This window comes from Ambystoma mexicanum, chromosome 1p (assembly GCF_040938575.1).
Source record: "Ambystoma mexicanum isolate Mex_15411 chromosome 1p, UKY_AmexF1_1, whole genome shotgun sequence".
NCBI classification, from domain to species: Eukaryota; Metazoa; Chordata; class Amphibia; order Caudata; family Ambystomatidae; genus Ambystoma; species Ambystoma mexicanum.
The window spans coordinates 1,056,027,568-1,056,041,497 of NC_090921.1; the positions used below are offsets into that span (position 1 = coordinate 1,056,027,568).

Sequence of the window (13,930 nt, forward strand, 5' to 3'; positions counted from 1 at the left end):
ACACACACACCCTACATCTCGCACAACCAAACCCTCTCACCAAGCACTTCTTTGCACGTCATTCTTTCTTCTTTTAGACATACCTCTTTCACCATCGTACTTCTTCTTACCACTGCCTTTCCCATTCTCCTCCCTCATTTATCTACCTTTGTTTTTAATCCCCATATCTCTTGTAGCTTACCTCCCACCTCAACATTTCAAACGTTGCTGCCTAGGCTTCCTCCCCCCAGCTTCCTTTCCTTATCTTATCTCATTTTTCTCCAAGTACTCTCTACTGGCCTTTTAAATTTAACCATTTTCATTCCAAGTCTACCTTTCAATCCATTTTACCCTTCTGTTTTATTTTCCTAATTTCCCTCCAACATCTGGATCTCCCACTTTATCTCCTACATGTATCTCCACATGTTGTTTTACCTTTCTTGAGTTCCTGTTTTCCTCCCCTCTCTCCATGTATATGTTTAGAACTGCTCCCCAATCTCTACCTTCCTGCTATTGCTTCCATTTCCAGCTCATCCCACTCACCTTCTCTCCACTCTTGTTCTGCTTCAGACCATGCATTTCACCTCTTGTCCACCTAGCTGTGGCTACCCTCCTCCAACCACTTCTCTACAGCTTTCTCTGCTGTAGCTTATCTGCTGTTTATTTGTTCTAATTGTTTCTCACTCGCCCTTTTTTTCCTTTGTTATTCTTTTTCCTCACCCTCTTGGTCTCTTTTCTCTCACTCTTTCTACCCCCCTGCTCTTTCTTATTTCACATTATTTACTTTCCTTATTTCAATCGAAACCATTATTTAATTATATGGGTCACTACCTGTCACCCTCCCCCGACTACTTTCATTCCCCACCTGTAGAGGAGCAGTTTTTATTTGGGTTATATTTTTTAATCAAGGGGCATGGAAGTGCTGCAAGACTTTAAAGTGGAATGAGTTCAGTGTTAACAGTTGCTAATTTATGTGAGGTGTTGAGCCCTCCCAAGACTGTGATCAGGTGCAGAATTAGCTGCAACATGAGGGGAGCTGATACAGTCCTCTTCTGCGGTCAATGTCCTCTTAGCCCTCATTGGTTGCTGGTCAATGTCCTCCTAGCCCTCATTGGTTGCCGAGCAGCATCCCTTCTGCATCCAGTAATATTACTTTAATTGCCTGCCGCTTAGAAACACTTTGATTTAAATGCCAGATAAAATAACCATTTGCTGATCAGATTATCCAAACAGCGATTTTACACAGGGTCCGAACTTTTCCCTTTCCAACATCCAAGTCTTGGACAAGTGCTCTGAAATTGCCTCAGTGCAACTTAGAGTGCTCAATAAAAAAACGAAATAAATTATCAAGAACTCTGCCATCCTCACTTTTTGGTAGACTATTTGACCCTGGAACACAAGATGGCTGTTTTTCTAACTCCAAGAGCAGTATTTCTGCAGACAGTGAAGGCCAATTTGTCCGTCATCCTGTTCCACTATCCTGACCCTTGGACATCCTCTGCAAAACAGTGGGCAGGCCACTTTGTGTTCTTCACTGCAGCAGATCTGATGCTTGAATTTGCAAAGCTCTTTTAAAGAATGTGTTTGGCTAAGCTTGCTATCGTTTGATTACCCCACTTTGACTGCCATGGGTGTTCCCCTAGTACAAATACTCTGGGTGCTGTTGGGAGAATTATACCAGTAGGGAAGTGTGTTTTGGGACAGTCCAGAATTTGCATACTTGGTGTCCACCAGTCGCAGATCTTGGTTAGAGGAGCAGCGGTACCATCTGAGTGTTAGCATTCACCGTTGGGACCTCACATTGCCCCGCAGCTGGTGCAAGACTCTTCTCTTACACAGTGAGTTGTTATACCTTCCCACTCTTGATGTGTTGATGGGTGTTGTCCGTTGCATAAGTAGTTCCCACTACCTCACCCTACTCGGACCTTTCTCCTGCCCGCTAAGCATGATTACCCTTCTCCGTTTCTGCCCCATTCATGCCCCAGCAGCGACCTGCTATGATGAACCGTGGTTGGTCATTACTGGACCTCTTCCAGGAGACGGTTATTGACAGACTGTCTCGGAGTTGCTCATGCAGTGATGTCGCCTCAGTCCAGCTCAGAAGACTGGAGCCAGATGACTATGTAAGTTGGCTGTAGTTTAGCTGTATAGCTCCTATCCCCTGGTACCTTTTAGTTTGTCGTAGAGCAGGACCCATGATCTACCTACTGCTTGGCACCATTTTCTCAATTACTTGTATGTGACCACTAGACAGCCATTTTAAGGTGTGCGCCATTAAGGAAGAGACTCTGTGATACGAGGCAGTATCAGAGGCCTGAGAATACACTGTCTCTGTCCAGCAGATACAGGTTGCAGTGATCTGACCTGGCATTAGAGTCTGGCCCTGCAGAGCTGCTGACTGTCGGAGACTTCGGCACTTCATTCCGGGTTCTATGACCAGCCCAAAATATCTCTACATTCTCAGTACCCCACAACACATGCGATACAGGCCCAGAGTGAACAGTGTGTTGCCTTGTTCGGTGGGATAAACGCAGGGGTGGACCGGCCTGCTGGGAGCTCTGGTGATTTCCTGGTGGGCCTCTGCACCCCGGGGCCTCTTTTGTGTGGGTACGCAGGTTGTCTGCTCCTCTAATCCTCTCTCCCATGCACCAAGTCCACCTTTCTTCCCATCTCTTCTCTTCCTCCACATCCCTTGGAAGTAAAGAATTTGTCATAAAGCTTACAGAGTGTTATTCTTCGCTCTTAGCAAATGTTGTATGCCTTTTTTTTGCCATGCCTAACTTCTTTTTGTATCCCGAAGTAAGATAAATGTGCTTTAAAATTAACTATTTAGATCCTGTGTTTACAAATTTGTGTGCGAGATCCCCCTGACCCCAACCTTCACCCCGAAATATAATTAGAAGGGTTGGGCTGGCTCACACAGCATAGGACTACTTTTCCAGGACCACTTTGGGTCCCCTGTCCCTGAGAGAAGGCTGTCCACCAGATGGATGCGGCAGCACCTTGTCTTTCCTCTTCCTTGCATCTTCCTTCTGATCATGTGCCCGCGCCTCTACTCGCTTATAGGCACCTCCTCACGCTATTGTCTTCCTTCCTGGGATCAGATTTGATAGGTTGCCAAGTTGACACTTTGTTTAAAAAAACCTCTATTGTATCTTGTTTTATTTACTGTACACCAATCTATTTGCTTAACATGTTATAAATAATGTAATTAAATGTATAAATAATTCCTCTTATCCAATTTTTGGTGCCGTGTTTAATGGTGTCTCTGAATGCAAGGGTGCAGTGTTTTCACTCAATTAAATGTCAGTCAGGTATTGGATTCTATAGAGTTAAGAGATGTTTTCGGATAATATTCAGGAAATCTGTGTAACAGGTGAAATATTAGCGTTCCCTCAACAAAAACATGTTAATCGTATGTGCTGTTTATTTCCAAAGGAGGATGATGCACGCATTAAAATAAAACCTCTGCATCAAAGCCCTAAAACCACTGTATTCCCATGTGTGTGTACATCTGAATGTAGACCTGTTTTCCCTAGGCAATGAGATATCTCAAGCTAGTCTTGCTGCCAAGGTCTTGGTTTTACCTTCAGGTCACTGGATCTGCCTTTGTTGCTAAATTCCTAAAAATGAATACTGTTGAGTTGGTTAATAGCAATACTTTTGAAAGGGCAAAAACCTGATTGCTTTTATAAAAAGAATATCAGCAGTATTTCTTTCACTGTCCTCTGCTTACATATTTTCTTCATCCACAATTCGACATGCATTCAATAGCATCTCAGATACAGTGTGGCGTGGTTATGGCCTTAAACAAGAAAGCAATCCTATACATTCTCCATGCGTCCCCTACCCTCAATGTCAATGAAAGCAGGTTGTTTGAAGTGGTTCTTCATCATAACCTTAAACATTATGTGCACTAGGGCATGCCTCGCAACTCAAAATGGAGTTTGTGGTCAAAGATCAGATTGAAAAACCAAAGACGGTCAACCCTTTCTGTCTTTTTCTAATAAGTATAGTGTATTACATCATCATCATTTATTTTATTTGAAACCATCCAATTAAAGATCCTGTGTGCCTCTGGGTTGCATATATCCAGCTGTATCCTTGTATCCGCACAGCATATTGCATGTTTTTCACAGCAGATAGTTTCAGGTTGAAGTTAATAACATTCTCAAGTACTCAATATTTGTATTACTATTCCCCATAAAATGCATGAGGATTTAAAGCATCTTCTTTAATGTCATGCAGTCGAGTGGTCAGTATTTGTCTTTTAATTAAATACAAATCAAAAATGATGTTTCTCAAATAGTCAATGGCATTATCTTAGCTTGTTTCCGTTGTGTTCTCCTTTCATACATGTAGTGGAGCAGTTATGGTAATTGAAGTTATTCAGAAGCTGTCTCTTTTTTGTTTTCTTGTTTGACAATTCTGTCCAGAGCTGAAATTCCAGCCTTGCTGACGAGTGTAATGAACTAATCATGCCTTATTTTGTTTCTATTGATCATTTCCTTAAACAGATCAGTTCTACCTAAATTCATTATTATGCAGCTAAAAAACATTTATTTACAAAGATAAAACTAAATGTATTAGCTATTCAAATCCAGGTAAACACCAAAATAACCATTAAGAAACTGGTCCTCATCTTAACATTTATGCTAAACATGTATGTTTGCTTATGCTTGGTATTTTCAGGCGTGTTTCTCTGCCTGCCATTATAATAAATGTTGATGAAGGACTATTTGTTAGAATTCTGAGTCAAGTGAGGGTTCCATCTCTAGAACATCTCCAGTGAACACTTTTTTTAGTTTCTTTTTTTAATTAACCAGGATAGACTACTCATTATACCACATCTAAGTTCCATAGGGGAACTCCATCTTAATGTGCAATGCTTCTAATTATTATAACTGATATGATAATCAAATTCACCAGGAGTAGGTCTATTGATCAAACCATTTCTGCTCACACCATTGAAGTTAGATATTTTTTGTGCTCGAATTGTTGTTGAAAAATGTATATGGTGAGTTGGGCTTAGCCAATATTGGGGGAGGGCACAACATACAGGGTCATTGGGGTAGGTGGGAGTGGTCTCCCTCCACTTTCTATAAAAAAAAGATTTGAACAAAAAAAGGCAAGCTAAAATGGTTTGAGCAAAAGAAAGAAGTCCAGATACATCCAATTCACCAATGTAGAGCTAAGCATTTTCCCGTTGTCTATTATTAACTTCTCTTACCAAACGTTTTACATTTTTTAACCACAAACATCATTTGAAATGGGATTTTTGTGATGGTAAAGGTTTAACCTAAAATATTCTTAACCAATTGACATATTGGAGATGTGCCATAGCATGACACACACAGCAATCCGGAATACTGTAATGAGGGTCTCCTTCGCACCAGACATGTGTGCACCATAATAGTTTAATGAGAGGGGCACAGGTGGTATTCTGTTGGCTCATGTGCGCACAGGCCTCTGAAATTTCTTACAAAGATCAAGGACCCCCCCCCCTCCTTTGAGGCTCTCGGATCACTCACACACACCTTGTTCCACCCAAAGCCAGTGACACTCCCTGGAAATGTTAATGTTGTGGACCAAAGATATAGAAATGCAGGTTAGACAGATAAGCCTCGAGACAGGTATGCGTGGGACTCAAAATTAAAATGGATAAAATGAGAAGCCCTTTGGTTATTGTCTATTAAGCTTTACCTTAATAAATACTGAGTGACAAAGTATAACAAATGATAAGGAAGTTGGTGCAAGCCTGTTAAGGAAGGTAACCTGGGTAAGAAATGCCAACATCGATCTGTCAATATAAGCTCCATCAAACTATTTTGAGGTTTGTGTCTGCATCTCGGATTGCAGTCTTCCAGACACTGATCTATTTGTGTTTTTTCTAGAACATGATCCGACGGCAGGATGACCAGGAGAACGGTGCGGCCTGGTCCATCTCTTCAGAGTCTTCTGACGATTCTTCTAGCCCTCAACTTTCGTCCAGTGGCCGCCACTCACAAAAGACAATCGTGCAGCCTGAAATACAGTCTGTGCCCCCCGCCATTGAGATTGCATTTGCTCAGCCGGAAGATGATTCTGCAGCCTGTGACGATCTGCTCACCCAGGCAGCAGATGATGGACAGGAACCACTAGCAAAGAAAGAGGTTAAGCGGGAAGTGGTAGCCAACGGACATGTACCCTACTCACGGACACTCAGCCATATCAGCGAGGTCAGTCTCGACGCTGCCATAGTGGACTCCAAAGAAGGGAAGATCTCTGAGGCTGCAGCCTGCATCACACCTCCACATGTGGTGGAGGATCTGAACAGCAAGGCTGTCAGTATGTCAGAGGCACCCTTACAGGCCCAAACTGTGGGCATCATTCAAAGTACTGTAAAACCTCAAACTTCTCAGGGTGTGGATTCTGCCATTGAACCTTTGTCCTCTGAACTGGATGACTGGGGGCCTTTGAAGGATGAGGTTCCAGTACAGACATGTGAGACCGCCACAGCAAGAACAATCTGTGTAACAGAGGCCCTGGCCTTTGAAAAACAGGGGACTTTGGAGTCGCATAGACTCATTGCCAATGTAGAAGCCCCCTCACCAGAGAGGCAGGACTTGGAGATGGCATCTCATACACATGCCACAGAGGACATCTGGTTGGCTGAGGCAGAGAAACCAGGGGTGGTGGTTTCTCACAGACCGGTCTCTAGTGCAGTCGCTTGTGTGGGAAAGAAACAGGCCTTGCTGTCATCTCATGGACAAAATTCCACTGCAGCAACTCCACTGAGTGAAAAACCAGAGGATGTTTTGCTCCAGGGACCATGCCCCGTCACAGAAACCCCTACAGTTTCAAAACCGGCACCAGTGACCTCTTATGAACAAGCTTTCACTGCAGACCAATCTGTAGCAGAGAATCAGAAAGCAGTTGTGCCACACAGAGAAATCACTTCTGCAGAGGGCCCCGTAGGTGGGAGCCATGCCTTGGTGGGATCGCACGTGCTAATCTCCAGACAAGAGGTCCTCTCGTCAGGGAAGGAGTGTGTGTTGCCTTATGAACAATCTGACACTTCAGAGGAGTCTGTGGCTGTTCCGCCAGAGGTGACTTCGAAAGTGGGAAACCAGCAAGAATCCAAAGAGTCTGGCACGTCTCGGCAAACAAGTGGTTTGAATCCGGTTGCATTGGCTGAAAGTCCCGGGGTTATGGCAGAGCATGCAGCTGCTAGCTCCCCAGTGGTGAAAGGGAGGCCAGTGGATGTGGGTTTGGAGGAGGCCATCAACACCTTGGATTCTGCTCTCGAGGACTACAGAGGGCAGTTCCCTGAGCTGCAGACTCTGGAGCAAGAGGTCAAACATTTACAGGAGATTCTCATGGTAAGCCAACAAAGTCTGGGATGAAGGGGGTGTGCATTGAGACGCAGATCTAGTTTATACTGTGAAGCGATTTGCCTTTAATCTCTCATGAGGTGCAAGGTTCAGAGGGAAGACCCCCTTTTACTCCTGTACTAGCAGTCTATGTTTTGAGCACGAAACACTCATGCAGTGCGAGGCAACTTTTGGGAGATGTATCACTTGCACACTTAAAGGATATCTGTTTGTGAGGATGACTATTGCACCACTGTGTGGTACACAAATGGTGCACTTCGAGGCTAGCTACGGTGGGTGAAAACATGCACTGTATGGGTTTGGTAAATCTATGAGACGCTGATAACTCATGTACTGACACAATAGCTGTTCTGAAGAGAAACATGCATTTGAGCTAATTTGAGAGTATGATCACCCGTTCACAATGCGGCTAGCGATCCAACATGGCCCATTCACACATAGGACTGAGAGGCTTCATGTGGGACCAAATCACTCATGTCTGCCAAAACGAGCTATGGGGCAATGGTGCTGCATAATAAATTATTGGTTTGCATACTTTTGATTCAAATAGTCTAAAACCTATTTAATCAATACTCTGTGGTTGTTGGATCAGCGGGTGTCCCGCAGTCCTCCTTGATTCGGCTTCAGCTGCGCTGTCACTCACATGGTGCAAGAGGTGGCTCCTGTTCACTCTTTTTCGAAATTCACTTTGATGATGCACATTGAGATGGTTTTTCAGCATTTTGATCAATGGCTTGATGCATTCATGTTTTTGTTGTTTTTTTCTTCTTTGGTCTAGAGAATTCCCATATTTTAAGCATTATATTTGATATTCTTCATTATTGTACGCCTCAAAGAAGTTCATTTCAAAATGTGTGTGTGTGTGTGCCGATTGTTTGCTTTTTCACTCCATAGTCTTGCAGAAAGTTCTTGCTCAATGAACCATTAGGTTTGCACATGGGATCCAACTGATGAGTAAGATGCTACAGGCCATCAGGATAATACCACAATAGAAGGGATTGAATGCACAATCTTGTGTTGCAAAGAAGGTAATGATGCCCTCCAAAAGAGCAAGCTTGAGATGAACACATCTGCAATAATGGAAGCATGGCATGTGTATATATATATTGTCTGTCCTGAAAAACACAGCAGCAGATGCACCTGCCATTTTGTGGTTTTTGGTTTTCATAAAAACAGAACCTTCATCTCCCTTGGAATGATCCTGTGGGAGGCAGATTACAGCAGTACCAGTTTGAAAAGCTTGGCGCCAGCTAGGATAGAGGCAGATGTTGGAGTGTTACCAAAAATCAATCAAGCCTTCTTCTAGATCAGTTGATGTACCTGCATTTTTTTCTTTACTGTGCCATTCAAAAGGGGTTGGGGGGCTTCTTTCCACATGATAGGTAAGATATCACTACATTGATAAATGGGCCTCTTCACGAGTATTAGTGTTACTGCAATTCGGTCCAGCACAATTTGTGAGTTGCAGTGGCGCTGTTCATCCCCATTTATTATGAGTCCATAGGCCTCTATGGGACTCTTCAGCGCTATTACTGCTGACAGTAATCGAGCCGGCGGTAATAGCACCGAAAATGGGCGGAAAGATGGAGATTTACCTCCAGCTAAGAGCTGAAGGTAAATCTCCATCTTCCCGCCCAAACTCTGGATTGGGCGGAGCTGTAATGCGGTGGTAATAGCGTTACCGCTGCACACAACCCGTGATGAGGCCCTATAGACTGATGCTGAATACAGTAGTACTGTTACATTGGGAGTTCTATTCAATCCAACCCAGCTCAAACCCACTCAAGATTCCACCCTAACACATGCTTAAAGTGGGAGTTATGTCTTTTATTAAAAGGGTGGCCTTGAAGCCACTGTATCTTAGTCAAGGAATGCCCCCCCCCCCCCCCCCACCTCCCGATATAGTCTGATTCCAAATAGGCAGCAGAATATATTCTGTCAAGGTGGTAGTCCTACCTTTTTGTTTGATTACTCACTATTTAATTTATATGGTCCGTATTTGAAGAGGTTCAGTATAGCCTTTATGTATATATAACCCCTGATGTCTGCAATCTTTGCACAGCTTTAATCACTGGATCGAAAAAAGGCACTACTTCCACCACACCCCCTCTTGCCATCTGTGAGAAACGCAAGGTAACAACAGTGAGACAGACACAAGTGATCACAGTTCCAGGGTGTTCATTTAACTGTATGAAGGGTAGAAAAAACTCCTAATCTAAACCTAAATCTAAGATGGGGAGCAAGCGCTGACCATCAAATGATGGTGTTGTGTCAGCCAATAAGTGCCTATACTAAGAAACCCATTGCCAAACCTCACAACTAATACAAAAAGGGTGTGGGATAGTTTTTAGGAAAAGAAAGAAGTGTTTGTAAATTATATGTCAGGAAGCGGTAGCCTGGGGACTCCCTTCCCCACGTTTTATGCATGGGGTAAACTGGGAGTCTGGAGCACAGCACACACTTTTCCAGCAAGAGTTGACAGTTCCAATAGCAGCAATCAGGACTGTTGATGACCAAGTCTCGTTCCTCTTGAAAGTCTCTTGCCTTCGAGGGTCTGATGTATTAAAAAATAAATAAATAAATAAAAAGGATCTCTTTGCAGTTCACATCGGGTGATGGTTTCATCCTTGGGTCCCCTCTTCTGGGGATGACCCTTCAAAAACTGTTCCTCTTCTGAATGGGTTTTGGGTGATGACTTCACCCGTGGATCTCCCTCCATCGGGCTCAGACCCGTCTCGACTGTTGGCCTTCCTACGTCGGGTGATCACGACTCACCCCTGTGTCTGCCTCTTCTGGGCTGACCCTTCTTTGGCAAGCGAGACAGTGTACGTCTCCTGTCTTACAGTGTCTCTTGGTTTCTCCCTCTGTCTTCCTTGGATTCCAAAACGACCAGCAGGACAGTGTACTTCTCCTGTACCCTCTTTATCGTCTCAATGTCTTTTCAAACAGTTCATAGTGGACATTTCTTGCCTTGGTGACGCACTGTTTCTCGGGACTTAAGACTTTGCCCCTCGATTGTTAGCACCCCTCTTCTGGGTTCACTCTTGCCAACTTCACATTCACTTCCACTTGTAATGTTCACAGGATTTACTTTCTCCTTTTACTTTCACCATGCAGGATTCACTTCCCGTACAAGTATTTTATTAGACCTCCAGTATGACCACTTTGACTTCTTCTCGCGGCTCACCTACGACCTTCTGGTTTTTGTAGTTTCATTCACTCAAACAGGGTTTGACCAGAGTCTCTCAGAGACTCTGGTCAAACCCACGTGGTGTTGCTTCCCTCTGCAGCTGGTCTCCCTCAATACTTTTACAGTTCTTTCACAGTTCCTTTAAATATTCAAACTTGCCACTTTGCGTTTCTCATTCAACAGAGCCCGGTTCCCATCGTTTCTCCCCACAACTCAGCGGCTGTGATGAACTGCTTGGCTTTTCGGCTTTTCTGGAGTCAAGGCCGGTACCACGATAGCAGGAGTTTCCCTTGCTTCCGATTATCAGCGTCGACACTCTCCGTGTACCGTTGACATCTGTTGCAAGATACTTGTGCTATTGTTCACGGTCTTAGGTTTTCTTCGACAAAGGTTCTGCGGGTCTGGGATGAAAAGGGCAAGGTCACTTCTCTCCTCGCCACCCTCTCGCTTTATGCCACCTTTCTCCTTCTCTTGTGCTGCCGCCTCTCATTAGCCGTCTCGTTTTGCTGTCTTCCGTGCTCGCCTTGCTCGTACTGCGCTCGCTTACTCCACCTTTTATCCCTGTGGGGAAAAGGAAGGGTTGTCGGGTGTGTGTGATTTCAGTCAATTGCCTGACTTTGCCTGACCCCCTCAGGTACACAGGTTTATTACAAGTCTGTTGTCTCTTATGTGAAAAAGTATTTGTGTCGGAAAAGGCGGAGGTTGGAGTGTCAGAGTATCTTGCGGTACGGGATAGGGAAGGTTGATGCAATGGTCGAGAATCGACGGGATGTAGAACAGAACACAGGTAATTGTGAGAACAGTAGTGTTTTGTCATATTAGAGTGGGTGTTCGGAAGATGACAATCAGAGGGACAGGATTGGTAGGGTTTGCGGGGTAAACGGGAATAGCTGGGATCTCCGCATTTTCATTGGCCGGCAGACCTTCCATGGTGCCTACCTCCATTGGACTGGTGGACCTATCCAATTTCATGCCCTCCATTGCTGCAGTCGTCCTCCTGGAGCTCTGAAGATTGATCGACTTGTAGCTGGGATACACAATCCGAAAAGGGGATTGCTCCTGTTGCAGATCCTTTGCGTAGCCTGGTGCTGTTCAGATGATGTGGTTGAATTTACAGAGTCCTTTGAGTGTGGTGCAGCCTGCAGGACACATCTCAGGGGTGCCAGGGTAGCTGTCAGAAGGCCTTCCAGAAGGGCATTGCCACCATCCATGTGCGATAAAACCAAGACTTAGACAGCAGATCTAAAATTGATTTCTTGGATGGGTGGACCTGGCAGAGCTACGGGCAGAGGAATGTTTGTAGAGTAATTCCTTCAAGGGTCCAAGACGAGGAAGGGAACAGGTTTTTCCCAAGTAACAAAAGTCGATGCACATGTTTGTTCTACTCTTTTGCATGACACGGTAGAACCTATGTTTTCTGGACAACTACCCCAGGCACATGTGGCTTGTTTTGAGCATCCTTTGCCCCATGAAGCAAGCCAACGACCTTGTACATAGAATAACAAACACATATCAGCAGGAACTGCAAAGTAATTGGAGCATCTGGGTTCCACAATTGTAGGGCAATAAACCTTTCATTGAGAATGCTGGTTACTTCTCTCGGAGAGCTGGCAAATCTGACAGACACAGTGGAAGTTTACCCTCAGGGAAGAATATGGAGCAGAGTAGATGGAGTAGACCAGACAGATCTGAAAAAGAAAATGTGAGCGAAAAACCCTGTAGAACAGAGGCCTAGAAGGGGCAGAAGCAATAAACTCTAAGGGAGACTCAAGCAAGAGTGAAACCCTGAGGAATCAGCATCCAGTTCTCTGGACGCATACCCAACGCTCCCTGGATCAAGTAAGATCTGGAGATGAGTGCCCAAGCGGTGGCAAGACCTGCTTTTGTTTATTCAGACTATCCCATGCCTCACACTCTGTAGCAATTGGTGTACACAGGGATAGTGAGAACATTTGCCAACGCAACTCCTTCCTCCTTTAGTTAATATGGTCAAAAAGCCACCCAAAATGGTAGCTCATGTAAACACCACACCCAAGTGGAGCCTATACACACACAGCACCCTTGGATATAGAAGGAACCCTGAGTGTGCACTCTTTAAACATATGTTAGAGTGCTGCCTCTATCTAGTCCTGGGTGGGGTTAACCATGAAGAAAAAGGAGATAGAGGCAGTGTCTGGTAGGGTGGATTACTGAAGGTTTGGGTAGCCTTTGGTAATTAAAATACATTTTAATCATCATAAATTATAACCTCAAAACATCATACATTAAATTTCCTAAAAACCGTTAAAACAACACCTGAATTGTAGTGGTTCAATGAAACATATATAAACTGCCAATTTCGTGGCCAGGGTATCTCGAACAACCTTCAATTATAACATTTGTTGACCTCTGGTTTTTATATCATTTCAATAAAACCTTGAGTTTGTGCATAACATTTGATGGTTAGTTGCATCCATTTTAGACAGCATTTCCATTATACAGTATCACTTCTCAACATGTTTCTGTTCATATAGGCGATCAATCCAGAACATTCATCAGGAGTGGGACCCTGGTAGTAACTAGCGTACAAACTATGCTAGTTTGTTGGTTGTTTAAGTCGGTGTGTTGCATCGTCCAAACCCTATCGGACAAAACAAAAACAAAGGCTGGAATGAGTGTCTATTACTCTTGATACCAGTAAAGCTCTAACACTGAATATATCACCTATTCAGGATTAATTGGATTACCTGTATTGGTGATTTGTAGAGGGCGATCCCGTTCATCTGAACGCAGGGAGGAGATAAAGTTTGTCCTTCCTTCTACCTAGTTAATAGAAAAGCATAGTGCAATTATGCTTGTGATTATCACTAAAAACTATTACCAAAATACTTTTCACTGTGGCATGCACAGGCACGCAGTCCCTCTTTAGTGGGTTGGACCTCACAATTGCTATCCCTGAGTGAGCAGTCTAGTGTGGGGACTTCAAGAGTGGAATCACGTCTCTGGAGGTCCAGCAGGAGGCCACCAAAGTTTCAGCTCGATTCGGAAGACTGTGTACCGCATAATGGCTCGAGGTCCCCAGGGTATTGGTGTATTGCAGCCATGCAAGGTCACAGCATGTCGTGGAATGGCTCAAAATGCAGGTCTTCTTGAGTCTAGTGGATCAGACCAGGCTCTGGGTCATGGTCGTCATTTTCGGAGTGCCCAGGTCGCTTGGAAGGAAGGGTGACAGCAGGCTCTGGTTACACAGCAGGCTCTCTGTCGCTGGAAATCTCAGCCACGGTTTCTTCAGCTTCCTGGATCAGACTTTATACAGGAACCCAGCCAATCAAACAGATATGCAACATTCAAACCTGAGGGAGGTGGCCGTTCTTTCAGGACAGCCAGCCTCCCACTTGGAACTGGCTTC

General features: G+C 44.4%; 1 protein-coding gene across 6 annotated transcripts in view; it reads left to right on the forward strand.

Moving 5' to 3' along the window:
* Positions 1–13,930, forward strand: part of RIPOR1 (RHO family interacting cell polarization regulator 1) — a 713,696-nt gene that overhangs the window by 568,847 nt on the left and 130,919 nt on the right. For all 6 annotated transcript variants that reach the window (XM_069604490.1, XM_069604491.1, XM_069604493.1 and 3 more), the window contains one exon: positions 5,874–7,340. In XM_069604490.1, coding sequence (XP_069460591.1) covers positions 5,874–7,340 — 1,467 coding nt within the window. The remainder of the gene's footprint in view (positions 1–5,873; positions 7,341–13,930) is intronic.